Raw genomic sequence first — 26,966 nt, 5'->3', positions numbered from 1 at the left:
TGATTTCCAGATTTCCAGCTGTTATAACACATCTGTAAAATAACAGCAAGATTACAGCGGGGATGGAAGCTGTGTGCCTGATGTTTAGAGGACATGCCATGAGCGAGTTTGGAATGTTCCCTGGCTGGGATTGCCAGGGATTCGGCTTCCACCCCTGATGCAGGCATGGCTGGTCCTCCCTGCCTCAGGCTCCACCCAGAGTTGGAGCTGAGAGAGTATCATCTCTGTTCCATCCTTCCTTCTGCTTTTGGGGAAACCAACCAACCAACAAACAAACAATTAACAAGTTTGGATATGCAAAACCCTGGAAACTTATTAGGAAATTGTTAAAAAAACATTCATTTCTGGAATAATTGCCTATTACAGGAATGAACAGAGATATAGCTAGCAAAATATTAGTTGCAATCAGTTTTGCTCTTTCTTCCTTTTGATTTCCTCTTTCCTGTACTTGACTAGAGCCTTAGATGATCATTTTAATATTTTCAAAATTTAAAAGTTTCCCCTGGTGTCTTTATGATGTAAAAGACAGTATTTTAGATAGAACCTAAGTGCTTTTAGGAATCCTTGGCTTCTGAACGTTTTGTTGTGATTCTCCCTCATGCATTCTGAAGCCAACACCAGGATGCTGTGATTATTTGTTAGAATAACCTTTCTCTGTGTCCTTCCTCCATATCACCTAACTTCTGTGCCTTTCTCTGGCAAAGAGGATAATTAAATGGATTAACTTCCCCTTACATGCTGGGTATGGAATTAGGTTCATTGTACACATTGTCATCCCAAGAAGCCCAGGGTGACTCTGGGGGAAGAGAGCATCATCTATAAGAAATAGGTGAAGACACTGAACTCTGAGAGAGGACAAGTGGTTCCCGCCAGTAAAACAGCAGCTTAGCAGGATAGACAGGAACTGTACAGGTTGAGCATCCTGTTGAGAGCCGCTCACAGGAGTGCTTTCTGGAATATTCTCCGGTGAAGCATTGGCAGTGCTCTTGGTCCTTCTGGGGGTGGGGGGCGGCAGGAGTTAGTCTGTGTCTTTGCCTCTCACCATCTTGGAAGATAGAAAGTGGGACTCCAAGGAGGGGACTCCGAGCAGTTGGGAGGTGCAGGTGTGTGAGGAGGACCCAGTCTCCAGAGGCTGGTGGAGCCTGGTGGGTAGCCCAAGTAGAAGTGGAGGGGCTGCCTTGAACGTGACCATGGGAGCCAGCAGGTTCCCTGGAGGCTGCTGAGTCCGTGTGTGTGTGTGTGTGTGTGTGTGTGTGTGTGTACCACCTGTGTGTGCAGTTTTGCTTTTTTTTTCCCAGTACCGGGGATCAAACTCAGGACCTTGCGCTTGTGAGGCAGGCGTGGTGGCACTGAGCCAAATCCCCGACCCTGCTTTTGTGTTTTTGATTTTTTTTTTTTTTTTTTTTTTTTTTGGTACCAGGGATCAAACTTGGGTCCTTGCACTTGCGAAGCAGGCGGCGGAACCACTGAGCTAAATCCCTGGCCTGCTTTTGCATTTTTGAGACATGGTCTTGCTATATAGTTCAGGCTGGGCTTGAACTCTTGGTGATCCTCCTGCCTCAGCCTCCCAAGTGCTAGGATTAAGGTATGCACCACCAGGCCTGGCAACTCCATATATTTCTCTCCTCCTAGCAGCACTCCAAGCCCCAGCACTGTGTCCTCCAGAATTCCAACTGCCTTTATTGTCAGGACCCTCAGGAAAACCACCATGCAGGTTTGCCCAAACTTCTGCTCTGCTCAGGGCGCACAGTGGGGAGAGAGGAAACCCCCAAAGAATCAGCTCCTTTCAAAGATCTTTTAGCTAGCCTGGTCTGTTACAGTGGCTTGCTGCTCATCCTGGCACTCTGAAAGGCTGAGATGGGGATTGCGAGTGCAGGCTCTGCGTGGGAAGGTAGCAAGATCCTGTCTCAAAATTAAAAATTAACTCAGGAGGCTGAGGCAGGAGGATAGTGGCGGGTTCAAGGCCAGCATGGGCTACATAGTGAGTTCAGGGCCAGCCTACACTACAAAGTCTGTGCACTGTTTTAACACATTCCTCCCCCCAGGGCTCATCCTTTCTCTCTTCTGTTGTCCCACCGACCTTTAGCCAGCTTATGTCGTCCTTCGTAGTGCATATTGCCTGTCTTCCTCTAGAATTTCTGCGTCCTAAGAAAATAGACCCTGCCCAGTGCCTCCCCCATCAGCCCTTTCCACTGGTGTTAAGTGGCCTGCTTCAAGAGGACGTCTAAGAGGCATCCTTATCCTTTCCTTGGGGCTCTGGATATCTGAGTGGGTCTGGCCCGGTAAAGTCTGGATTGTGGTCCGGCGATGGTGGGCTGCTGAGGATGAGTTTTGTGGGAAGAGGAGTATCTGCCTCTGAGGGTGTCAGTCCCTGCTCATCCCTGCCATACTCCCCTTATTCCTTCCCTCCCTCATCCCTGTGTCTTCCCTTCTTCCCCCTTTCCTTTAAGGCCAGCTTGGCCTTGAGCACTGCAGGAGCTGGGTTGGAGAAGAGGAGGAGCCAGCAGTGAGGGAAGAGGAGAAGCCACTCTGGGCTACAGGAGGCTGCCCTGGGAGCCCCAGAAGTGAGCTAAGTATCCGTAGTGGAAGAAACCCGGGCTGCCCCAAGACTGCAAGCCTGACTCTGAGATCCTGGGGAAATTTGTGTCTGCTGTGCTAAATGGCACTAGACTGCAAATGCTAGCTCTGGGGTCTCCTCTCCAAATGACAAATGAGTGGATTTTATCAGCCCTGACTTCCAGGCCCCTGGGGGCACAAGGGCCTTGAGGCACAGCCCTCCCAGCTAGGAGACCCTTCCCTCCTTTGAGGCTGGTTCCTCTTCCTGTCTGCCCACCCAGCTTTCTCCTCTAAATCAGGTCTTGGTCTCGCCCTGCCCAGAGCAGCCTGGAGGTCAAGACGTTTCAACTCGGGGAAGGAGGGACCTCTGTTAGGAGGCACCCAAGAGCCGTGGCACTGGAAGAAGATGTGACTCGGAGCTAGTCGCTTCCTCAAGGTTCCACATCCCTCCTGTCTTTTTTTTTTTGCTTTGCTCTATTTTGAGTCTTCCATTTCCACTCCACTTCCAACTTAATGCATCTGATGCAAAATGCTTCCTTTGGACCAAGGAGAGCAGTGTCAGACAATGGAAAACAAATAGCAGTGTACGATTTTTTTTTAAAATGAAATTCACATCATTTCATAATTTGACAAGTACCTGCTTCATCAGGGCAGGGACTGCATGGTTTGGAGCTGGCTATTTAATATTTTTGTTGCCTTCCCAGTAATGAGAGCTAATTATTATGTGCCTAGTATGGTATTAATCTTATTTAATCCTTACAAAAGTCCTGTGAAGCAGATATTATCATATCACTCACATTTTATAGATGAGGAAACTGGAGCTCAGGGCAGTTAAGTACTTTGCTTAAGGCCCCACAGTCGGGCAGCTGAAAGCATAATAATGTGCTTCTTGCTGACTTTATGGATGTGAGGTCCTGGCCCCCCTAAATGATAGTGTTGCTGATGGCCCATGTATAATGCATTCTCAAAGGATAGACTGATGAGCCTTTGGGATGCTCTATTGTGATCACATGATTTATGGAGCAGGAAGTAGACCCAGGGAAGGAGAGCAAACTGCACCTACACAGGGCTTGCACTGGGCAGTGATGAGGGGTACAGGCCGATACATGGTGTTCTTACTACCGAGGACTTAGCCCAGCCTGTGTCTCCCAAGTGTCTCTCTTGCCTTGCAGCACTTAAGAGTTTTATCAGTGCCCCTTTCCCAGTTGCACAGGACCCAGCCCAAATCCCTTAGCCTCCAAAGAACCTTTAGCTGGTTCCTTAGATCTCAGAACTAGAGCTTTAAGTCTGAGCCCTGAGTGCAGGTATTGAGCTTCAGGCCAGAGGACAGTGAACTGTGGACTTTGTTTTTGTAAATACAGTCTTATGAAGCACAGCCATGTTTATGTGTTTGCATCTCTGATTGCTCTTGTGTTGGAATGGCTGAGCTGAGGTGACCTACAAAGATGAAAATATTCCCTCGCTCGCCTGTTAAAGACAATGTGACCCACCCCTGCCTTAGAGAAACCAGTTGCTATTAAACCTGGAAAGCCAGGCCACCTCCAATCTTCCTTTCATTCTTACAAGCTTTTGTGGTAAAGGTGGGGATTGTGAGGGTATAGCAGAGGCATGACAGGTGGCTGTGTCCAGTAAGTTCTTTCCAGTGCCCTAATTGGTAGGTCTTAGTAGACACACAGTCTCCTTGAAGGGGATACGTTCAATAGAATGATGTATTTTCCCTGTCTCCCAGTTTTCGGGGAGTTACTCAGAGCAAACCTTTAGTTTTCTTTTTTTCTTTCTTTGCCACTTCTAATCCGTTGCCAGGCCCACTAAGTTATCCACTGTACAATCTGAACTTGTCCCTCCTACCTCCACTGCCCTCACCAGAGCCAGCGCCCCGTGGTCATCTTGGGCCTGGATGCTGTAGCAGATCCAAGTACGTCTCTGCAGGACCTCTTGCTGCTTCCAACCCATTTATTGTCTACCCAGCAGCAGCTTTCTCTCTTTGAACTCACCAGTCTCTATTTCCTTCCCAGTAGGTAGTACCGTCTGTCATGATTTTGATATTTCCTTATCTACTCACTGTGGTGTGGAATCCATACTTCATGAGGGCAGTCACCTTTTTGTGTTATTTTTATTCCTTAATGTGTCCTCCGTGGTACCTGGCAGGTAATGGTGCCATGTGAATGAATGAATGAACAGAAGAGCCAGTGAATGAGGGTGGGTAGTGTTAGAGACATCCTCAGAAAAGGCAGAGGAGAAACATCGAAAGGTATCATTTCAATTCAAGAATACATACCCAGCTGTTCCATTTGGATATGGGTCCCGCCTCATTGTCTGCATTCCCCAAACACAACTCCAAACATCCCACTGAGCATGTGCTCCATTACTGCAACCAGAGGGCTTTATTTCCAGAAGTGCTGATAGAGGAAAAGAATCCTGGAAACCATTCTTAGACAATATTGACCTAGCTTCTTAGCAAGAAGTACTTGTTACCTTGTGGTCAGTATTCCACGTACATACACATACAAATTTCACAATACATCACTCTAGAGGTTTTCTATTGTAGTCTATTCTCTTTGATTCTACTCTGTTCCATTAAAATGATACTGATTGTAACCATCACATTAATTTCATGATGTATCATGGCTCACAGTTTGATGAACAGTGTTTAAAGTATGGTATTTTTCCTCAAGAATTCTCAACCTAGCAGAGGACCCAGACTGAAAGTCAATGTCAGGCTGCCTGATAAATGCTATAGAACAGGTCTGCGGTTCCGGGGGATGTGCACAGACAATGAGCCTGCAGAGATAGTCCCTGGGTCGAGACTTCTCCAGAGGCCTAGGGGGAAAAAATGTTACCTTTAGATGTTAGATTTAATTTAGTTGTTTTTTTCTTAAATTTTCTATTAATCACTTCTGTCTACAATATAGGCGCTTCTTGTTTTGTTTTCACTCTTGTGTATTGATTTTTAAAAAAATATTAACAGAGCTGTCATTCTTTAGGTACTTTTTAATTAAAGAAACATAAAAACTTGGCCTCATCCTTATCTTTTTTCTCATTTTTTTCCCATCCTGTTTTTCTCTGGGGTGTAAAATACACACACCACATACATAAGGAAAAACATATCTATAAGTGGAGTTTTTTCCCTTTACTATTTTGAATTCCTTAACACTTAATGGTGCATGGCCTTCAGTTACTTTTATTTTAAAAGGCTTCACATTCTTGTCTTAGATGAGATGCAGATATTTCTGTAAAAGCTCTGCCTCTCAAACTTATTACACACCTGTAATCAAATTATGCATTTCTCTTCCTTGTGAGGGGCATTTGGTATAATTTTTTCTGGCCTTAGAGACTTGAGTACTCTGTCCTTGGATATTTCCATTTTAGAGTTTAAGTAAACCTTTTTTAGTGTTTGGAACTGCCACCTGAAGCCAAGGGGAAGGCTTCACAATGAGGTACCCTGCCAGCCTTGGGATGCCTCAAGCTCAGCCCAGTTCTTGGCCCTGGAAGATGATCAGAGGCCTTGCAGGATCCCCATGGATGTGTCCCTCAGAAGCATTTTGTTTGTTTTCTCTCTTTGGAATGCTAGCAATTCTGAGTATGAGTTAAATTGAAATGTGAGTCTGGTTTATTAAAAAAAAAAGTAAACTTCTCTCTATAAAAGGCAAAAGGGGTCAAGGTAGGAACCATTTCTTATGATCCAAAGTTTGAGAACATTTTTCCAGCTAATGAGTATTGAGAGTACATTTGGCCACATGTACTGACCAAATTCGGAATTAAACCTCAGCTGGTCACTATATGAAGAACTGGGCAAAAGGAAACTTCTAGAAGCAAAAGGAAATTTCTAGAACTTGTTACGAGTCAGTGGTGTTGGCTTCCTGAGCCAAGGGAGCAGTCACAGTACCCCGAGCCTGGCGTGTAGGATGTATAGAAGGCAGATTAAGGGAGTGATGGAAATAGAGAATCTTGGGCCACTTTATCCTCATTTGCCAGAAACCCCTCCTGCTGGCATTGTTGGAGGAAAATGCCTCACATTGGATTTAATGAGACATTGTTCAGTCATGCTTGTTTTGTTTTGTTTTGTTTGGTGCCAGGGATTGAACTTGGGTCCTTGAGCTTGCACAGCAGGCGGGGAAACCACTGAGCTAAATCCCTGGCCCTAACTTGTTCTTTTTTTCTGTCAAAGAGGAGATCTTTATGACGCCACCTGTCTTTCATTGAGTACCCAAAGGTAAGGCCTCGTACTTGACTCTTACATCTCTGGGCCTCATACTTGACTTTTTTCCCAGCGAGGGAGCCAGGACTTTGCGCACCATGAGCTGTAGCCAAGACATGGCTGTGTGGCCCCAAATAGCCCATTATTGTTTAGTTACTCCATGTGGGCTCTGCGGGTTTATTCTGTGCAGTTGCTGAAGAGTGGCGTACTATAGTAAATGAGATACTTGGGTCAGGATTAGGAGAAACCACAGTCTAGTTAGTTACCCACGAGGCCCAGTTGCTTTTAATTGCTTTGTCTTAGGTCTTTTTGGTATAAGACACTCTGAAAGTCACCTTGATGAAAACAAAAGCCTTAGAACTGAGATAATCTCACTGTAGAAAGGTTTGCACGGCAGCTGTGGCCCTCCCTGGAGCGGACCATGCTTGTGTGCCTGTGACAAAAAGGCCTGGTCCTTGGCTTAGGGCTCCACGGGAGCCTTTGATGATGGAGTCAGGCCAGCCTCCTGCTGATGGTACAGGAGCTGATAGCTTTGGTGGTTTGTTTTACCTTAGCCCAATTTGGTAATTCTTGATCTTCCCATCCTCCCCCATTTCTTCACTCCTTACCTTTTGACTTGCTTTAGAAAGTGTGCTGCAAAGCTTTTTCTGCAAGAAAAGAAGGAAGAACCAGGGCATTGATTGCCTGTTTTACTTGGGAGGTCTCATCAGATCCTGTGAACCATTCTGGACTTAAAAATATATACATAAAGGAAAGGCCGCATAGGAGCATTCCATTTTCTAAAGCGGGCGGGCTTTCAGGTCTTTAACCAGTCAGATGGTTAAACTTGGAGCATTGGTGTTCAGCATAGACAGGTCCACCTGATCCAGACCCGTGTCGTGTCCGGCCCTTGCCTGGGGCTGGGTGACTGGGATGGTCCCTTGTGCCAACCTGACGGAGGCTTTGTGCAATTCTTCTATGCCCAGCGCACCCCAAACAGTTAATTCCACCTGTGCTGCTGCACACTGATGTTATTGATAGTATTTTAATGGGCACTGTAAATTAATAAAGTTTGCAAGAAAAGTACTTGAACTGATGGCTGAAATATAAAAAATTGAAACTTTTAAAAAAGATTTTAGGAATAATTGATGTTTAATGCTCCTTTTGTGGTATCTGCTTGGACATCCCCCTCCCCACCCTCCAGCCCATGTGAGTGAAATGGTTTTCTTGTTTGCTTTCTGAACGTTGGAAGACAACATCAGGCTTCCTGTTGTACAGTAGCTGTGAAAATAAGGGAGTCTGTGGCCGAAACCATGGAGTAGGCATGGGTTTAGGTAATTTAACTTCTTTTCTTTACAAATCAGTTAATATTTACAAATGACTTTATCAAACAGTTTGGGTCCATTCGGTCACTTGAAAGCATGCAGCCAGAGAGTGACTGCTCCTCAGCCTCTTGCCAGTTCCAGTGGGGCCCAGAGGACCTAGGTTCTTTTGAATATGCTGATCAGGCTAGATGCCTCCACCCAGCCCCAAGGTGGGCCTCTGAGGGAGCTTTCCTCGCTCAGTGGAACAGTTCTAGAAAAGTTGCATTTTAAAGTTTGACTTCTAAAGATTCATTTGTTACGGGCTGGAGCATGTTGCTGTGAACTGAGGAATCCAAAAAACAAATATTGGGTCCTGGCTTAGGTTTCTCATTGTTGCCTGAGAGCTTTTGTTTCTCGGGGAAGATAATTACAGAATTCCATTCCAAGCATAAATGTTGTTCTTTTGTGAGCAAGTTGGAAAAAAGCAAGTGGGTTATTTTCCATTTTTGTAAAATGGTACCAACATAAGGTTGTTTAAAAACATAACTCTAATTTTTAGAGCAGAGATGGAGTTTTGTGGGTATCTCAGCCCTCTTTTTTCTTTAATATTTCCAATCTGACAAAATTAAAGATTTTTAGAAGAGAATACATGTGTTCTTCAGAGTGGACGCTGAAAGATAAAGGCTTCTCATTTTTTGGATAGATTTGATAGAAAGATTATATTATTGTATCCATATAATCTAGGAAGAACATGTTCATTTGGTCTGTCAAACTTAATACAAGGAAGATTGAAGAGAATTTTATGGTATTCTATTGTCAGCACAATGTTTAAGTCAACAAATAAATGAGAAGCTTTTAAGAACAACTATGGTAATTCCATACAACTATGTCTGTATTAATACCTTCATATTTTAATTTCCTTTGCAGAGTATCGGGAAAGGGTCATTGTGGTGCATAGACCCAGAGTATAGACAAAATCTAATTCAGGCTTTGAAAAAGACACCTTACCACCCACCTCCCACTCCTCAGGCATATCAAAGGTAAGCAGCTCAGATTTTTCTTTTTTTGGTCTACTGAAATCGCATTATTTTGGCAGACAGGCACTAAAACCAATTTAATAGGCTGTATGAAATTTTAAAAATAACTGCAGCTAAATGAGAAAGAAATTAAGTGCTATTAGGAGGCATATCCATTGTTGTATTTCCTGCAGACCTTACCGCTTCTGCTGCTTTGAAGGAATGTGTTTCCAGAAGGCTCCATCGTGGGTAAAATAATGTCTTTCTGGGTAGAAACATTTACAAAGACAAGTCGACATCTTTCATATCTCTCTGTGGTAGGTTTTGTCGGGATGAACATGCTGGAGTGGGTCAACCAAGTGATTTCGTCTTGCTGTATCCTGGCCGGCCTCCACAGATGTTGAGAGAAGGCTTACTGAGTTGTTGTCACTCCCGGTCTCCATGTAGATGGTGCTCCTGAGTGATAGTTTTGTTGTGGTTACTTGGTGTTTGCCTCTTCCAGAGCAGCAGAGAACAGTGGAGACTTTTTCCCTCTTCACATGCCCATTTGTCGTGAGATGGTGAGGTCATGAGTGCCATTTCTACAAATATGTAATTGGAGGGTTAAGCAGCTTGTCACTGTTTAGAAAAGCAGTATTAATGTTAGATTCCAAGAAAGAGGTGTAGAACACAGAACCAAATTTAAAAGTGGATTTGGTCTATACATTGTGCTTGGGTTTGAGGTACATCCCTGCCACAACAAAATTTTTTAAAAAGATGCTTAGAAATATTTCTGTTGTAACTACACAGTTAAGACACAGTATCCTTGGGCCACAAGTTCATGTTAATTGGGAATGGCATGGTGTCAGAGATTTCAGGAGCCCTCTAGTCCACTTCTTGCAGATTTTTTTCCCGAGCCTGATGTTTGTGCTGCAGGAAAGAGCACAGAGTGATTCTCTGAAATGGCATTAATGAAGTTCTTGTGTTTCTCAGTTGAGAAGCATTCCTTCACAGGCCCTAACAATCAGTCTTCAGCAAGAGACAGGGAGGAACAGCTGGGCTCTGAGTAGACTGCTGTATGTCTGCCTTTGCTAGGCGATTAGCGTGATGGTAGCCATAGCAACCAGAGCATCTCCATAGTAACGCGTAGCCGAGACAGGTGCAGTTGCATCACAAGGCTGTTTGTTGCCTGGCAAAAGGACAGGCCATTAGTGCTAAGATATACGCAGTTGCCTTAGAAACAAATAACCCTACATAGCAACTACAGTTGGTTTGCAAGGTTGGGAAAAAAAAAAAAAGGCTGTAGCAGCTTTTGTCTGTGTTCATAAAAATCAGTGGAAGCATACTTTATTTGAAATGACAACTTGAGGTCATATAGCTGTAGGAGATAAAATGGGATTTTCCAAAGCAGCCCAGCCGACATTGTAGAAATGTCCAGAAGGACAGAGCCATATGCTTAGTTTTCTCCTTGTGGCTGTAGCCACTCCTAAAATGGAAAAGTACTAGGATTGGAGTAAAGAATTGCTGGTGTATGAGGTTGGTAGGGAACATGACACTGATTATTGAACTGTTTCCCGGATTCTCGTGTTCCGTTGTCATTCTCTTCCCCTGACTCTCCAAACCTCATGGAATACACTTGCCTTTCCAGTGTGTCCCTTGGAAGTATTTTATATCCCTTTGCTTTTAGCAAGTTAAGAACCATAAGTGTTATTCACTGAGTCATATCATTGGTTCATTTAGGCCACTGTTTTGTTGCCAAATGTGACCCCAAGGGAAACACAGTAATTATATAATAATTTGAAGGATTATAGGAGAGCTCTGGGGTTTGCAGGAAGACTGCATACGGGGGCACGAGGCACTGTATGCTAGCCTTAGCCTAATGACTTCCTTTGATTTTTTAATATAGCATAAAAATGTAGATGAACCAGAGCTTTAATAGTGAAAATAACTTCCAGTGAATACTTCAGATCCTGCCTGTCACCTGCAGTTCCTTTTCTCCCTGTTGTCAGAGGTAGAGAAAAGTTTCCATCACTTGGATTTCACCTGTGTCAAGGTCACTGGCTGTGGAGTGACAGGACAGGTCAGATTGTATCTCACCTCTTCCATGCCTTAGCACTACGAGAGCCCCTCTCATTGCTGGAAACTGTCCTGCTTTCATGCAGAAGCCTAGCGTTTGCTTCGGGATCCTCTAGTGTGTGAACTTATTATACTAAAGCTATGTGATTATATGGGCGATTATATGGTATTTCTGTGGCTTACGATGATACGATGTTCAGCTCAATTCTAAGCTGTTGGCCCACTTGTTGATTGACTCTGGAAAGATGAAAGTGGAACAAAGCAAGTCATTAGATGGGGGACCAAAAAACGCTTACTGACAGAATCTGACCAGTCCATTGTGATGCAGGGATCACCTGTCAGCCTTTGTAGGGTTGCTATGAAGGGCACCTGGGAGGGAAATGCTTGGCTTCCACGGAACTGGTGCTTAGCGTGGTAAAGAAGGTGGTGATGATACTAGATGGGCAGATATTGCTATTACTTGCAGGTGTGCTTGGCGAGTGGCACTGATCTGAGCTGCAGGTGGCTGTGAACTGCAGGGAAAACAAGGCATCTGAAAACACTACTCACCATGTTCATGTTCAGTATAGTGCTGCATACTGTAGTGGGTTGACTTGAGCCTCTGTTTTTCACTATGCCCTTTCATATGTTAGCCTGTTCCCCTACCCCTGCCTTTTTTAATATACCAAGTTTGTGAATTGTTTGTGACTGAAATGCAAATTGCTCAGTCACATTAGCCCTTGCGTTAATTTCCTTGTGCTGCTGTAACAGAGTACTATAAACGAATGACTCAAACAACAGAAATGTATTACCCTCTGGTTCTGGAGGCAAGAAGTTGCAGATGAAGAGTCGTAGCACTGGTTTCTTCTGACACCGCGGGGGAGAATCTGGTCCTGCCTCTCCCTTGGCTTCTGGTGGCTTGCTGACAATCTTTGGTGCTCTTGACTTGTAGAAGCATCGCCCTCATCTCTGCCTGTACCGTCACATGATGTTTGCTCTCTGTGCTGTCTCTGAACTTGTCTTTCCAGAAGGACATGGGTCATACTGGATGAGAGACCTACCTTATTCTAGCATGACCTCATATTAACTTCTCCAGTGACTCAGTTCTCAAATAAGTCAGTGGTGAGGTACTGGCAGATAGGACCTTCACATACATAAATCTTAGGGGGACATAATTCAACACTTATTCTGCCCCTCTTCCCCTTTAAAGTGAGACATTTTGGTGGTAAAAATATGAAAAAGCAGAAAAAAAATGTTCAAAACACAAAATGGTGGGGTATGTCAGAGGGACAAGGGAACCATCCTGAAATTACTCTCGTTAGCCAAGCTGGGACAATTGGCGCAATGAAGTAAATACTTATTGCATTATTGCGCAAAGTATCAGTATTTGTGGGCCCATTTTGATGTAAATAATTGGAAAAATGAGAGAAAAGATAAGCTTCCCAGAGAGAAGAATTCCACAAAATTTATGTGGCTATTCTTGAATTCAGGGTTGAACATGACTACCCACCTCTGAGTGGCTACACTTAATAACTAAGTATGGAGTACGGAAAAGAATGGGAAAGTAAGTTTGTAATAGAAAAACCTGGCAAACACCACCTACCTATCAAAGCTAACATCGTTGGTGATGGGGAGTTGATAGCAGATACCTTTAACGTTATGTCATGTCAAGTGATGAGTGTTACTCAATTTCCTTTCACCATGACAGAGACCTGAGATCAGTCAACTTGTAAGGAAGAAAGGTTTATTTTGGCTCACAGTTTCAGTCTATGGTCACCTGATCCTGTCATTTTGGGCCTGTGGCAGTAGATTCTGTCATGACAAGAGTACATGGTGGAGAAGGCAAGAAGGCTGCTCACCTCACATTGTGGATGGAAAGCAAAGAGAAGAGGAGCAGGCGGTCTCAATAACCCTTTCAGGGCATGTCCCCCACTGACCCAACCTTCCCCCACTTCCTAAAGGTTCCACCACCTCCCAGTTGTGCCATAGGCTGACAACCAAGCCTCTGGCACAGTGGTTGCAAACCTAAGGCACACATGGAGCAGCAGGCTGTTTGTTATCATTGAAAGCTCTGAAAGGTTGCCCATCATACATGGTTCTTTGCGGGACATAACACTAGTCATCCTCCCCCAAACCTGTAACCTTAGTTTAATGCATGGGTGAAATGATTATGTCCTCCAGGAGGAACACTGTATGAAATAGATGCCCGATTAGCATTCTTCAAAGCTGTCAAGGTCATTATAAACAAGGGAAGTCTGAGAGGATGCTTAAGGAGACGGGATGACTAACATGATCTTGGAAGGCATGCTGGAATAGAAAAGGACACTAGAGAAAAAGTAGTGAAATATGAATAAATTATGCAGTTTAGTTTAAAGTAATGTGCCAGCATTGGTTCTTCAGTTATGACAAATGTCCCATAGTAATGTAAGATGTTAACATTACAGGCAACGGAATGGGGAATATATGGGAACTCTGCTATTTTTGTATCTTTCCTGGTTGAAATGACAGCAGTGCAGTGCAGTTCTTAAAGCACAGAATCATTGAGTTAATCAGTTATATCAATTTTATGTTTTTAATTTACTTTTTTGAGGGGGGTACTGGCGATCAAAACTCGGGACCTTGCAGTTGCAAGGCAGGCAGCAGAACCACTGAGCTAAATGCCCAGCCCAGTTATATCAGTTTTAAATATCCAAATCATTTTTGGTGTAAGAAAAGTGAAATGTGCTTTACTGAGCAGTTGCCATAGTACTTTTTCGTCCCTCATCATTTCCATACATTAAGAGCTGACTGTCCAAGCCTCTTGCTTTGGCTCATTCTAGGTGGGATCTGCTGAGCTACATGAGGGGAGTCACAGTGATTTGGATACCACAATTCTTGGAACTTTATTTTTGTGAAATGCCATTCACCTGGCTGTGTAGAGTCCCCATGGCCAAGCTCAGTGAACTAAGGCCAAATTGAGACCCAATCAGCCAGCATGAGGACTCTTAAGCCTTTGCGACGGTTGAGCATGTCCAGGTCCAGGTCTGAATGTAGATGGGAAAAGAGGAGGGAGAGATGTTGTTTTGGATACCTCATGTATACCCCTTCAGCAAAGTCGAGTTATTAATTGCTGTTTTAATATTTAGCATGTTGTTACATATGTCCCTCCTTCCTAGATATGGCATTTCTCATCAAAGGTTATGGATATTTTTATATGTAGATATTGCCAAGTTACCTACTGATTCTACACTTTGGGTCCAAACTCCACTCTCACTAGCTTCTTAATTTTCTAACTCTTTTCAGTGTGAGATGACATAGAGATAGTTTTCCCATGGGTGACCTCAACTTTTGTGATTTTGATACGTTACAGTGGGGCATTTAAACATCACAATACTAGGAGCTGGGAATTATTGTTGGATGGGAGAGCACTTGCCTGGCATGTGTGATGCCTTGGATTCAATTGCCAGCACTGCAAAAAAAAAGTTGTAGTACCAGATTAATGCCCTGTAAATTGTTGATACTGTCATAACAGTGTTTATGGAAACAGATTGTTGTAAAAGTTGTATATATGTGAATCTCATGTGATAGTTTTACTGGGATAGCCACTAACACAAAATCAGTTTACAGAAAAACGTTTAGCTCCTTTTTAACCATGGGTGAGGAACAGGTTTTGTGATTGATCAGACAATGTGGTTTATAGAGTTTCCTGGATGATCAGCTTTTAGAGCACAGAAATTCTAGTTTGGGAGCCAAAGCCATTATAGTTTTATGGTTTGTGGGTTTTTTTGGTAGATCCAAAGAAATCTCAGTGGCTTAAGTATGTTTCATCTGTGTGTTGGCCACCCTTAAGCTCTCAATGGCCAGACTCTGATTCCTTTGTTCCCTACTGTGCCTTCTATTTTTTGTTAAAAAAAAAATTTTTTTTTTGCTCTAACAGTAACAATGTATTTTTTGTGTGTTGTGTTTTAATGTGCCTTCACATTTGTGAAGTTAGGAAAATTTGTAAGGATTTGGATGATGTAAGGATTTATGTTTTGGATGACTTTTTCTAAAGTTTGCAAAATATTTCAAGAAAGTTTCTTTTGCTCTCACTTTTTTTTTTTTTTTTCCTTTAAAGAAAAAAAATCCCAGGCCTTTGAATCTATCATTTAGCTCTTTATGCTTCTCTTTATTTCTTTGGAGCAATTTAATGAGCCACAAAAAATACATTAATGGATTCTCCAAAGGTTTTAGCCTTTTCAGTATTGAAGTTCTTAATGAAAATGGTTGATTTTTAATGTTGACTCAGCAAAAGGTTTTGTTTCATCCTGCCTACAACCCTATTTATGTGCTTCGTCTTTATAATTCTTTTAATGCCTACACAAAGTAATACTGCTAAGGGTGTAGAAGTCATGCGGGAGTGGTCATTGCATATTGCAGTAAACTTAGTCCTTAGGTCCCCCTACCCTCTCTCTTTGAGCTGGGGATTGAAACCAGGACCTCCAGCATGCTTGTAATTCATTCTTTTTTTCTTTGTTTGTTTTTTATTTTACTTTTGTTGTTGTTGTTGTAATTCATTCTTTACCAGGGAGATAATCTATGGCTGAAAGAATGAGGCTGGTAATGGATGATTGGGAAACTCATGAGTAGTAGGGAAGAGAAGGAAGGTATTTGTGGAACTCATTCTTTTAGACAATTAGAAATTTAGTAAATCCTTAAAATGTTAAGCTTGTTAGCATAACAGTGTTAATTCCTCCACTCCAAGTGCTGAATTTGCACACAGTCAAATATAGCTTATTCATTGCTTGGATAGAATCCCATAATTTTTAAATTTATAAGACATCTTCATTTCTGGTTATTCAGAGTGTTGTGCATTTAATAGTTGGCAGAAGAACTGCAAAGCCACAATAAAATGAGTTTTAACTGCATCAGAAGAGTTTAATTGTTAGATCATAGTGTCACTGAATGTTTTAATTCAGTCAAGCATAAAAAAGAATGGAAGGATTTAGATTAGTTGGATCACTATTATAGGTATATTTACTTGTAAGCAACATATCTGATGGAAACTATAAGCAGTTTTTTGAATGCCCCTTATATTCAATACACTTGTGGAAGTTTAATTTAAAAGGGTAAAGTATTATATATTTGAGAGATTATATTTAAACTGTAACTTTGTGCATAGAGTAATTTTAAAAAGAGTATTAGATTTTAAAAATCAATATGAAGCTTCATTGTGCTAGATTTGTAGAATAGTGTGGTAAATTAATGTGGCAAAATAGATATGGGATTGAATGACAAGGTTTTCTAATAATAGTACCTCCAAATATATATTTTGTCCAAAAAAATTGGAGGAGATGTATAAAAGAAAAAGGCTTCAATTATAAGGGCACACTCTTATTTTAAAAAAATGCAATAATGCCCATTTACAGTGTGAACTTTAAAAATCCATTAGTTGGCTATAATTTTATTTTCATATCAAATCATATTATCTATTGACTTCTATTGTATTTCCTGAGTTGGTCTCATGGAATATTTTTGATCTCAGCATTTTCCCTTCCATATTCTGTCCATTGTGCATTTAATTCTCGTTCAATCCTACATTATTTTATTTAAATGGAAAACAGCGCCGGTTATCGGCGAGCACTTATGTACTAGGCGTTTCTCATGAATATTGTGCTCATTCATCCAATTTCATTCTGTTTTCACACTCACTTTTCAAGTTGAATGCTTAAGCAGCAAGGCTGATTCTATCTGTTTTACCCAGGTGCTGAGTAAAACTCGTGGTCTAGAGGGCCAGACAGAGCCCTTGTCTCCTCTTCTCCCCTTTTGGGGTGCCCTTGCCCCCTGGTTTATATTTTAATACCAGAAGTGTTAAGATCTTTTTAAGTTTACTACTGATAAATTTCTGTTGATACTCCTGAGATGGTGGATAACAAAGAAGTTCCTTGTTTTTCATGCCTCATGTGAAGAAAGTTGAGGTGTTGATGGACCCAGTAGGGTTCTGGAGTCTTTTCAGATTTGCTTAATGTTTGTTTGCTTCTCCAGACATCCAGCTGAGGGCCTGTCAGCTTCCTGGTCAGAGCATTTTAGGCTTTTCTAGACAGGCAGAAATATCCGCAAAGCCAGGCTGTTCTGCATTCTGCAGTTGTCAAACCCCTCACCTTCCCAGAGGAGGAGAACCCTAACTGTATGTTAGAAATATGAAAGAACCATAAAGAAAAAAATGCATGAAGTCACAGTGGAAAAAAAGGGCAGCATTCTTTGTTTTGCAACAGTGTGAAAATGACAGATGTTTTATTACAATTAAAATTATAACCCTACCACTGCCATGTCTAAGCCTCCCCTTTCTCCAATTTTTGATTACATAAAGTTTGTGGACTTTAAAGATTAAAAAGTGAGGGAGAGGGCCGGGGATTTAGCTCAGTGGTTTCGCCGCCAGCTGCACAAGCGCAAGGACCCGAGTTTGATCCCCGGTACGAAAAAAAAAAAGCGAGGGAGACAGATGTGGTAGCACGTGCCTATAATCCAAGCACTCTAGGAGGCTGAGGCAGGAGGATGGCAAGCTCCAGCTCAACCCAGGCAACTGGACAACTTAGTGAGACCCTATCTCAGAATGAAACAAGGGCTGGGGATGTAGCTCAGTGCAGAGGCCTGAGTGAGATTCAGTCACCAGTAACCCCCCATAAGTAAATAAAAAGGAAAAGATATTAAGTAGAGGTGTGGTAATATAATTAGGTGTAAGGTGAAACCTCTCATTCATAAAAGGTTTGAGGAAGCTAGAGTGAGAGGATTGGTTTGTTGTGTGTCTGCAACAGGTTATGTTGGTCAAAATGGACCTGTAAGTAGTAGAAGATAATATTAATAAAGGTAAGTGTTTGATGTGATGACCACTTTCAGTATGGATCAGACTTCTGAGGGAAGAGCCTGCCTGCCTGGCAAGGGGATCTTGCTTTACTGTTGAAGAGCTGGGGTTTGGTAACCTGGAGAAAACCGCCTTAAGATAAACACACCAGCCATCTTCATGAGTAGGAGGGATTAGTCACCTAGGAGGAAGGGTTACAGGAAGATTTGGATTCATTTTAGAAGAAAAACCTGTAATAGGACAGCATCTAACCCTATGCCAGACACCTGTCAGAAGCTGGGTGAATGATTGGGTCGTAGGGTGGATGGACTGGCAAAGGGATGAAAGCAGGACCAGCTACCCCTAGAGGTGCTACTCAAGACTTGACAACCAGCTGCCTGGCTTATCCGAATGAGCTTTAACTGTTGCTGGAGAATCACAGCATTTTCCTTCCAGTGATTGGGGTGTTCTGTTTCTAAGTCTCTTGAGCTGCCATGAGAGCTGGGTGAGTATCAGCAGCCTGTGTTTGCAGCTCTCCCAACCCTGAGTGAAAGATGGGAACAAAACATAATGGGCAGTTTGCACGGCTTGGTTACTTAGAAGTTAAAGGTCGGGCTCTTCTCTGGAAATTAAGTCCAAATACCGAGACCACGAAGGGACTAATGTAGTTACTCTTCATTCTGTGTCATCCAGCTCTTTGATTCCTGCCCTGCAATTACCTCTCTTGTTTTAGTGACACTTCTTTGTATTTCCTTCCGTGTGAATAAAATTATCACTGCAGTGTTTTGCCAAGCAGAAGATCATTTCCAAAAGCTGTCCATCAAATCATCCAGACCTCCCTCCTATTGTTTACCCACTGAATTAATGAGAGCTATGCCCACCCTTTGTATTAACCACCTCAGAAGAGCCAAACTGGTGTCCTTGTTGTGTAGAATCACATGTTTTTGGCCAGTGTCTATGATCACATTCTTAACCTTTTGTTTTTTGCACGTCGACTTGACACGTTATTTGTCAAATCGTCTTTGACACTCTGCCATATATGGGAAAGGTGCAGGAAGGGTATGAGAAGTACTGTATGAAAAATTCCACATCCAAGGGCTGGGGATTTAGCTCAGTGGTTCTTGCAAGCACAAGGTCCAGAGTTCAATCCCCGGTACCAAAAAAAAAAAAAAATTTTCCACATCCATTGCTAACTTTTGAGGATTTTGAAGTCATCTGGAGAAAACATCCATAAACCATGAGACATTTTAAAAAAACCCTTATCTTTAGAGATCAAGTTGCTTAATCACAGTAGTCCAAGTAGGGACATGTACACTGTGTATTTATTCTTAGATGGAAAGTTTTGCTGGAAGTCTGTTTGCCAGCTGCTAATTCCACCTGTGTCTCTCAGGGAAACTTAGTCCCTCCACCCCACAGCACACACAGTGTTTGGCAAGAATAAAATGGAAAATGACTGGGAAAAAACATATTCAGAGGGGAAACATCAACCAAACTTTTAGCCTTTTCTACCTCCTTCTCTCCCTGACCCTTCCCACTCCTACTCCCTCTGCTTTCTTTCTCCCTTTTCTCCCCTTCTCCTCCCTCTTACCTCTTCCTCCTTCCCTCTTTCTTCTTCTTTCTCCAATTATGGGGCTTCTGGGTGAAAGGAATTTTTAAAAAGTATATATTGAGAGCAGGGTTTCTTTTCTTAGTTTTCTTCTGAGCCAGAAATTGTTCACCACCTTCTTTTTCTACTTTTAGGGAAACTGAGGCACCCAGAGAGATTTGCCCCTGCTTCAGAATTTCCAGCAAAGTCATGCGCTGGAGCTCTGACTGTCCCGGTCCCCTGCCCAGTCAGATCATCTGGCCCACAGCTCCCTTGCTCCTTACCTCCCCCTATGCCCGCTGTGGAGCTGGCCCAAGTTGGTCCTGCAGATGGACCCAGCAGCTATCACCTCCTTGGAGGAAGAGGCCACTTGGGAGATAGCAAGGAAGCAGAAAAATGAAAAAGATGTAACAATGTCAAGCTGTCAAAGCGTGACTCTGCCCCCTGCCCCCATTCTGCCCGATGGTGGACTGAGCAAGGGTCAGAAACGTGACTCTCCTGAGCCTGCCTCCAGTGAGCTCCACACCCTTGGCAGTTCCTTCTGCCTCCCTCTCCCTGATGGGCCAGGACTGGAGACGGGCACACTGCCCTGGTTGGAACTGATGGTCTCCAGGCTCCCTGGCAGCTCCTTCACATCAGGTCCAGGGCAAGTCCCAGAATGAGACACTGCCTAAAACCTGGCCCGGCCACTCCCTGGCTGTGTGACCTCGGCGAGATTACCTGAACTCTCTGAGCATCTGTTTTGTCATTGCTATTGTGTCATAAGAATAGATAGGCAGGTGGGGGGGAGGGAAGGGGAAGGAAAAAGAATTAAGATGTACTATGTACCTGTACCAACTCCCTATGATGAGTGTAATCATTACATCTGCAAACATGTACTAATAAAAAAGAGTACCACAGTAAGAGATTAAATTAAGTAAAATGATCAATCAAGTGCTTGTGCCTGGCCTGTAGAAAATCAATGAATTTGATTTCTCTTTCCTTATCATCACCAGACCCTTGATAATTGAGTAGTCTTATATTTGCCTATGCTGCGTATGAGCTTGGGCCTTGTATATATGATTTGACCTTGTAAAGTATCTTTTTATACTTTATACTATGCATTCCCTACACAGAACCTGGCCCCTTTGTAAGCTCCCCCTGTCTCTTTCCCTGGATTTTAAGCAGAATTTTCCATACAGGCCTTCTTTAGGGGACATTTAGGAATGATCTCTCTGAGAACACCTGGCACAGTTTATAAGAACAGTGCTGAATATTTTCTTCCACTTGCTGAGGAATTCCAGGAGAAACTAGTGATCCCTCTCCTTCCAGCAACAGCTCTGAGGGTGCTTAGAGGGGAGGGAGAAGTGCAGCCCTTTGTCGCTTTCCACTGAAGATCATTTAGCCATTTGGCAAGGTTGGTGTTTCTGGCCTCCTTCTCCATCTCCATCTGTCTGCCAAGGCTCTGGTGCATCCCCAGGGGTGCAGGAAGCCTGACTGTTTGAACCAGGTCATTCTTGAAGCCTAAGAGACCCATCAGGCTGCCCTGGGCTGGAAAGGTTATAAATTCCAGGCTGTTGACTCCATGCATTAAATATTATCAGAGGACTAAACATTTTGCAGCTGCCATAGAAAATGCAAATGTGCTTGGGTTGATGCAGGCCAGGAGTGGCTCCAGCTTTGTCTCCTTTATTCCCTTGAAAAGAAGCCTCCCTCTGCTCTGTCTGTGACTGTGGAACAGGCACTTGAAAGGTAAGGGCTGGAGCTCCCTTCCCCTGATCAGAATGGGAAAAGTTTTCACTGCAGGCTGGCCAAACAGTCAATTGTGTGCACTCCCTACCAGATACATAATCCGTGCTTAAATCTTTTGGCAGTAATTCATTAGTTTTCTTCCCCTACATTCTTTGCTTCTTTGATGAGAACAAAGGCAGCTCCTCCCTGCTCCCAGTCTTACTTTTCTCTCCCAGGGAATCTCGCTGTTGTACTTTCATCCCTTTGGAAGAAAGTCCCCCAAATGTTATCCTTTCCTACCTGCTAACAGAGGAAGATTTCCAGTCTTTGTATTTTCAACTCTTGTGTTCAGAAGGCACCTGCGTGGTGCCAAGGATTTTTTTGCTGCAGGTGTTCTGGCCACATGTCCTATCCTAGCTACCTGAAGGACCCCTGGCTTGAGCAGCCCCCAGCTCGTTAATGGAGTGTTCCTGAGAAGGGAAGAATTGGACATATGGAAACGCTGATGGAATTTTATTCTTATTAAGGCCCTTTGAAGTTCCTGCTTTCCGACACTGCCCCCTCTTGCCCTCATCTGTCAGATGTGGCGTGTTCTGTCATCAAGGTTGGTGAAGCCAAAGTTATAGGAAAACCAACTGAATTTCTCTATTGCAACTCTTTGATGTTGAGTAAGACAAAAATCTTATTTCTACCCGATATTCTAGACTTCTAAGAAATGAACTAGGAAAGTAAGCTCTTTAGCACGGTAGGATTGTTACGAGTTTTAAATTTATTTCATCCTCCCTGCTTTGGACCTTAAACCATTCTGGTTTTGGGGTGGAAGGCAGATAAGCATTTATCGAACACCTACCAGGTATTATGCTTGGTATACAAATACCATAGATACATCTCTCCTAATTCTTCCAGAAATCTGATGAGATAGATTTTATTGTCATTTCTTATTTGAGAGAATTTGGACCAAGTGAGGTAGGCACTTGCTTGCCAGTGGCTGAGCAGGGGCCTGGGCCAGCTTCCTTGTTGCTCTCCCCCCAGGACTTGAGCGCTTCCACACTAATTTGTCACCTTGTGTTTACTGCCTCTTATGGATCTATTCTCCAGTATCTAAGAGTTGAGGTGAACTTTTGGAAGGAGGAATGGGCTGACACTTTTGCCAAAGGCAATTTAGGTTTTGTAGCTTCAAGAGGGTAGAAGAGGGGGAGCAAGAGATTCAGCCATTGGAGAAGAAGATCTAAAGGTGGGGATGGAGACAATGGGATGAATACAACTAGAGAGAGAGTCTTGGGAGGTGATGGGGTGGGTGGGTGAAGGAACCACTAAGGAGGTAAAACAGGGAAGAGAATGACTAAGGATCAGTTGTGTGTGTGTGTGTGTGTGTGTGTGTTTGTGTGTGTTTGTGTGTGTATGTAAAAGGATCGCCTCTATTTTAGACAAAACAGAAAAATAAATGTGACATCAGGGAGAATCACTCAGAATTTTCTCAAACTGGTGATTTGAGTTTTATGATTTGGGGATTATTTGTGCTGGCTGTTCTCATAAGGAAAAAGAAAGTCAAAGTTAGCGGTATAAATGAGCTTCTTTGTCCATGACTTCCACTGTTAGAATTAGAGTTTTATTTTCTTTTTTCCTCTTAAATACTCAGTTATCCTTGGGAATAAATGTTCATACTTCAGCCACCTAATCATATATGTAATTAAAATATGTCTGGAGGGACAGTAGGAAAGACTAAACCATGTTTTAAGTTTGTTTTCTTTTAAATCCTTGTGGTTAAATAGATGTATTTTGGTAGCATTCTTTAAACAAAACAAAACGCCTCCTAACATTGAGCTGAATCTCCAGTGTTGTACAGACTCAGTAAACATTTGTGAAACAAAAGTGAATTAATGTAATTAGCATCCTTCATTTGGCATTGAAGTAAAAAAAAAAATGGGTTAAAGACAATTAATTTTACCTTGTTAAGGAATAAGCAATGTAGATCCTTCTAAAGCTACCTGGATGATTTTGGTTGATCCAGATGTATAAAAATTAACCTTTAAGTAACTATCAATAGTACTGTTGAATTGTGTATTTGTTAGAGCAAAACTTAGACTGCAGGAAATGATGACCTCTGCGGGCCATTTTGGTTTTGTATGTGTTAAGCTGAATCAGTCACTTGGATGGCCAAACACAACACACGAGAAAGTTTTCAGTAATCTGAACAGGTGAGAGTCAACTGAAATTAATGTGCTAGAACATTGGACTGATTTGCAGTTAGTCTTGGAAATAAATTTGTTTACCTTCTCACCTCTCCAGCTTTATTGAAGTATAATAAAATTGTATATACTTAAGGTGTCCGACATGACATCTTGATACATGTATACACTGTGAAATAATTAACCACAGTCAAGCTAATTAACATATCCATTATCTTACATTGTCACTTTTTTGTGCATGCATGTAAATTTATGCCTAGGCTATGTGGCAAGAACACTCAAGAACTTCTTTATTAGAGAATTTCAATGAATACATTATTTTTAGCTACAATTACCATGCTGTATGTTATATCTCTAAAACTTACTCATCTGAAACTACAAGTTTATACCTTTGACCAATTTCTTCCATTATCCTTCAGCCCCCAGTAACCACTATTCTACTCTTTTTTTCTGAGTTCAGTGCTATTAGATTCCAAATATAAATGATGCCATGCAGTTGTTTCTTTCTCTCTTTTTTTTTTTTTGAGACAGGGTCTTGCTATGTAGTTTAGGCTGGCCTTGAACTCACTGTGTAGCCCAGGTTGGCCTTGAACTTGCAGCAACCCTCCTGCCTCAGCCCCCTGAATGTTAGGATACCATGCAGAATTTGTCTCTGTACCTAGCTAATTTCATTTAGCATATGTTCTCCAAGTTCATCCATGTTGTTGCAAATGACAGTATTTCCTTCCTCTTTAAAGGGTGAATAGTATCTTTTGTGTAAACTCAACATTTTTTATATCCATTCACCTGTGATGCATACTTGGGTTGTTTCCAGATCTTGGCTACTGTGAGTATTATATTTTCACCGCTGCACTGACCACCAGTGTGCAGATATTTCTAGGCATGTATGGCTTTTCTGTTTTAAAGTTTTAAAGGGACTTCCATAATGGCTGCCCTAATTTACATTCCCACTAACAATATATGTGGATTCCCTTTTCTTTATATCCTTGTCAGCGCTTGTTAATTGTTTTTTTTTCCCTTGTGGTACTGGAGATTGAGCCCAGGGCCTTCACACTGAGCTACATCCCCAGACCTTTTTTATTTTTCATTTTGAGGTAGGGTCTCATTCAGTTGCCCAGCTCCGCTTGAATAAGTGATCTTCTTGCCTCAGCCTCCCAGAGTGCTGAGATTGCAAGGGCATGCGCTGCCACGCCTGGTGCAGACTTCACTTTTTGGTGAGCACGGTTTTCCATGTCAGTGAGTTTTAGGAATGCAACTGTTTATAACTTCTTTCTTGTAGTAAGCTAATGCAAGTGTTTCCTACTTTTTTCTCTTCTTTTTTTTTGGTACCGGGGATCGAATTCGGGACCTTGCGCTTTCAAGGCAGGCAGCGGAACCACTGAGCTAAATCCCCAGCTCCTACTCTTTATTAAATAGAATTTTTAAAATGTGTGGCACACTCACCACCTACTCCAAGGGACATCAAATTGAGAAAAGGTAATCTAAAATAACAGTGTCTTAAAGTGTGGCTTGCCACTCACTAACGGATGGTGAAGTCAGTTTAAGACTTGAAATCATCCTTTCTTTAAAAATGAAAAATAACAGAGTAGAACAGAAAATACCAGTGGCAGCAAATAGGAGAGCAAGTGGTGTTTTGTGAAACTTAAGTTTCAGTTACGGATGTGAGCTTGTATGAAGTTGGTCATAACGAAACATCCATTTCTTACTATACATGATGGCTAAATTTTTTTTTGAGAACACTGGTCTAATTCACTTCCTCTTTACAAGTGAAAACAGACTTGTGTGGGGCGTAGGATCATGTGGGGTATTAATGACAGAATCTGAGTCTCTTCTACATCTTCCTTTCCCTACCCCTCAGTACCCTGTTAAATACACAAATCACCCGGTTACAGAATAATCCTTGGTGAAACCCAAGTGGCCACCCACAGACGAATGGATCAACAAAATGTGAACAAAGGAATATTATTCAGCCTTAAAAAGGATTGAAGTTCTGATGTGTGCTACCAAATGGATGAACCTTGAGGACATTATGCCAAGTAAAATAAGCCAGTCACAAAAGGACAATGATTGTATGATTCCACTTATGTGAAGTTCCTAGAACAGGCAAGTTCATAGAGTCAGAAGGTAAATTAGAGGTTACTAGGGGCTGGCAGTACATGGGACTGAGGACTTAGTATTAATGGATATGGAGTTTCTGTTCGGAATGATGAAATAGTTCTGGAAATAGTGGTTATCATTGCACAGCCATAGGATGGAACTAAATGACTCTGCACTGTGCATTTAAAAAAATAATTAACATGGCAGTTTTATGTTCAGTTTGATCACGCACTCCAAGAAGAATCCAGACACGGAAGAAGAAGCAACACAACATTTCTTTTGGACAGACCTGGCTTTACAGTCTAACTTCCATTCGGTCCTTCAGTTCTTAGTCTGCATAGGGGCAGGTATGAGGATTTGGAGGCAGACCAGACAGGCCCCTGGCTCCAGGCATCCCTGGAGTGGTGCGGCCAAGTCTGGTCTCGATTGCAGAATCCCGCACAGGTGATCACTGCTAGCTTTTCCACAGGTGATGTGTTTTATAGCAGTGTGTCAAGCTTAGCAAATGACCTTTCGAATGTTAACAGCTCTGATTTCCAAGGGCAGCATTTGGGTAAATAAACAATTTGCTTTTGGAAGGCCAAGCAAAACATATTTCATTGTTTTTCTCTCGATTTTATCCCTTTCCTCAGCCGGTTTTTAATCCCTAACCTGTAGACAAGTAGCCTTTTCTCTCTTTTCTCGTCCTCTTTCTTCAGAGACCTTCAGGGTCTCTGCAGATAGCAGCAAAGTGACATACTGCAGACCCCCAAGTCGGTTGCGGTGATTCGTGCTTGTCCCCATTCTCCATTCTTGGCTTCACGTGTTTATGAGAACCAGAAGAATTAGGTGGAGCCGGAAATGAGGGCAGGGCTGGCTGGCTAGGGACTTGGATGTGTGTTTCTTCCTTGGAGTTGACTCCGATGCAAGGCAGTTTCTGCCTATACAAGTTGCAGCAGATGGGAATCACCCATTGGTTTCGTCTGAGGACTCTGGAGAGTTCTCACTCCCAGGCAGTCACCCTTGGGTTTTTGGCTCCACCACTAGTATTGACACACAAGTCTCAGCTTCAGCCACCCCTGTCAGTGTCCCTGGGGGCTCTAAGTTGGCACCCACAATAAAAGAAATAGGCTTCATGGGCTGGGGATTTAGCTGAGTGGTTCTGCCACCTGCCTCACAAATGCAAGGTCCCGAGTTCAATCCCCAGTACCAAAGAAAAGAAAAGAAATAGGTTTCTAATCCAACCAGTGAAAATATTTAACTGGGTTTCCTGGCAGCTAAGGAAGTGCTTCAGAAATAGATAATTCAGAGTTAATACTCTGAATTTGCCCCATGTACCAGGGAAGCAGGATTCCAGGTAGAATCTTCCTGAATTGGGTCAACACTTCATGCTATTGACCTTGACGTTCTTAGCATAACCTTATGAGTTTTTAGGGTTTTCCTTGGTACTGCTGACATTTGGAGCCAGAGAATTCTTTGTTGTGGAGGACTGTCCTGTATGTTGTAGGACATTTGGAAAC

General features: G+C 42.6%; 1 protein-coding gene and 1 long non-coding RNA gene across 16 annotated transcripts in view; one reads left to right on the top strand and one right to left on the bottom strand.

The window, feature by feature from the left end:
• The window catches only part of Foxn3 (forkhead box N3), a 406,647-nt gene that overhangs the window by 225,309 nt on the left and 154,372 nt on the right, over positions 1-26,966 (top strand). For all 15 annotated transcript variants that reach the window (XM_087195145.1, XM_087195142.1, XM_021245282.2 and 12 more), the window contains one exon: positions 8,965-9,077. In XM_087195145.1, the coding sequence (XP_087051271.1) occupies positions 8,965-9,077 (113 nt within the window). The remainder of the gene's footprint in view (positions 1-8,964; positions 9,078-26,966) is intronic.
• LOC110345960 (uncharacterized) lies at positions 322-20,153 on the bottom strand. Its single transcript, XR_015444953.1, has 2 exons — positions 9,255-20,153; positions 322-7,401 (listed from the first exon to the last, which is right to left on the bottom strand). It is a non-coding gene; the product is annotated as an uncharacterized LOC110345960 (long non-coding RNA).

The sequence above is a fragment of the Heterocephalus glaber genome, unplaced genomic scaffold, assembly GCF_053883595.1.
Source record: "Heterocephalus glaber isolate CG9 unplaced genomic scaffold, H.glaber_assembly_v1.0 deba00001608, whole genome shotgun sequence".
In the NCBI taxonomy this organism is placed as follows: domain Eukaryota; kingdom Metazoa; phylum Chordata; class Mammalia; order Rodentia; family Bathyergidae; genus Heterocephalus; species Heterocephalus glaber.
The sequence above is the reverse complement of the archived record's forward strand: the minus strand, read 5'-3'. Positions and strand labels throughout refer to the sequence as shown.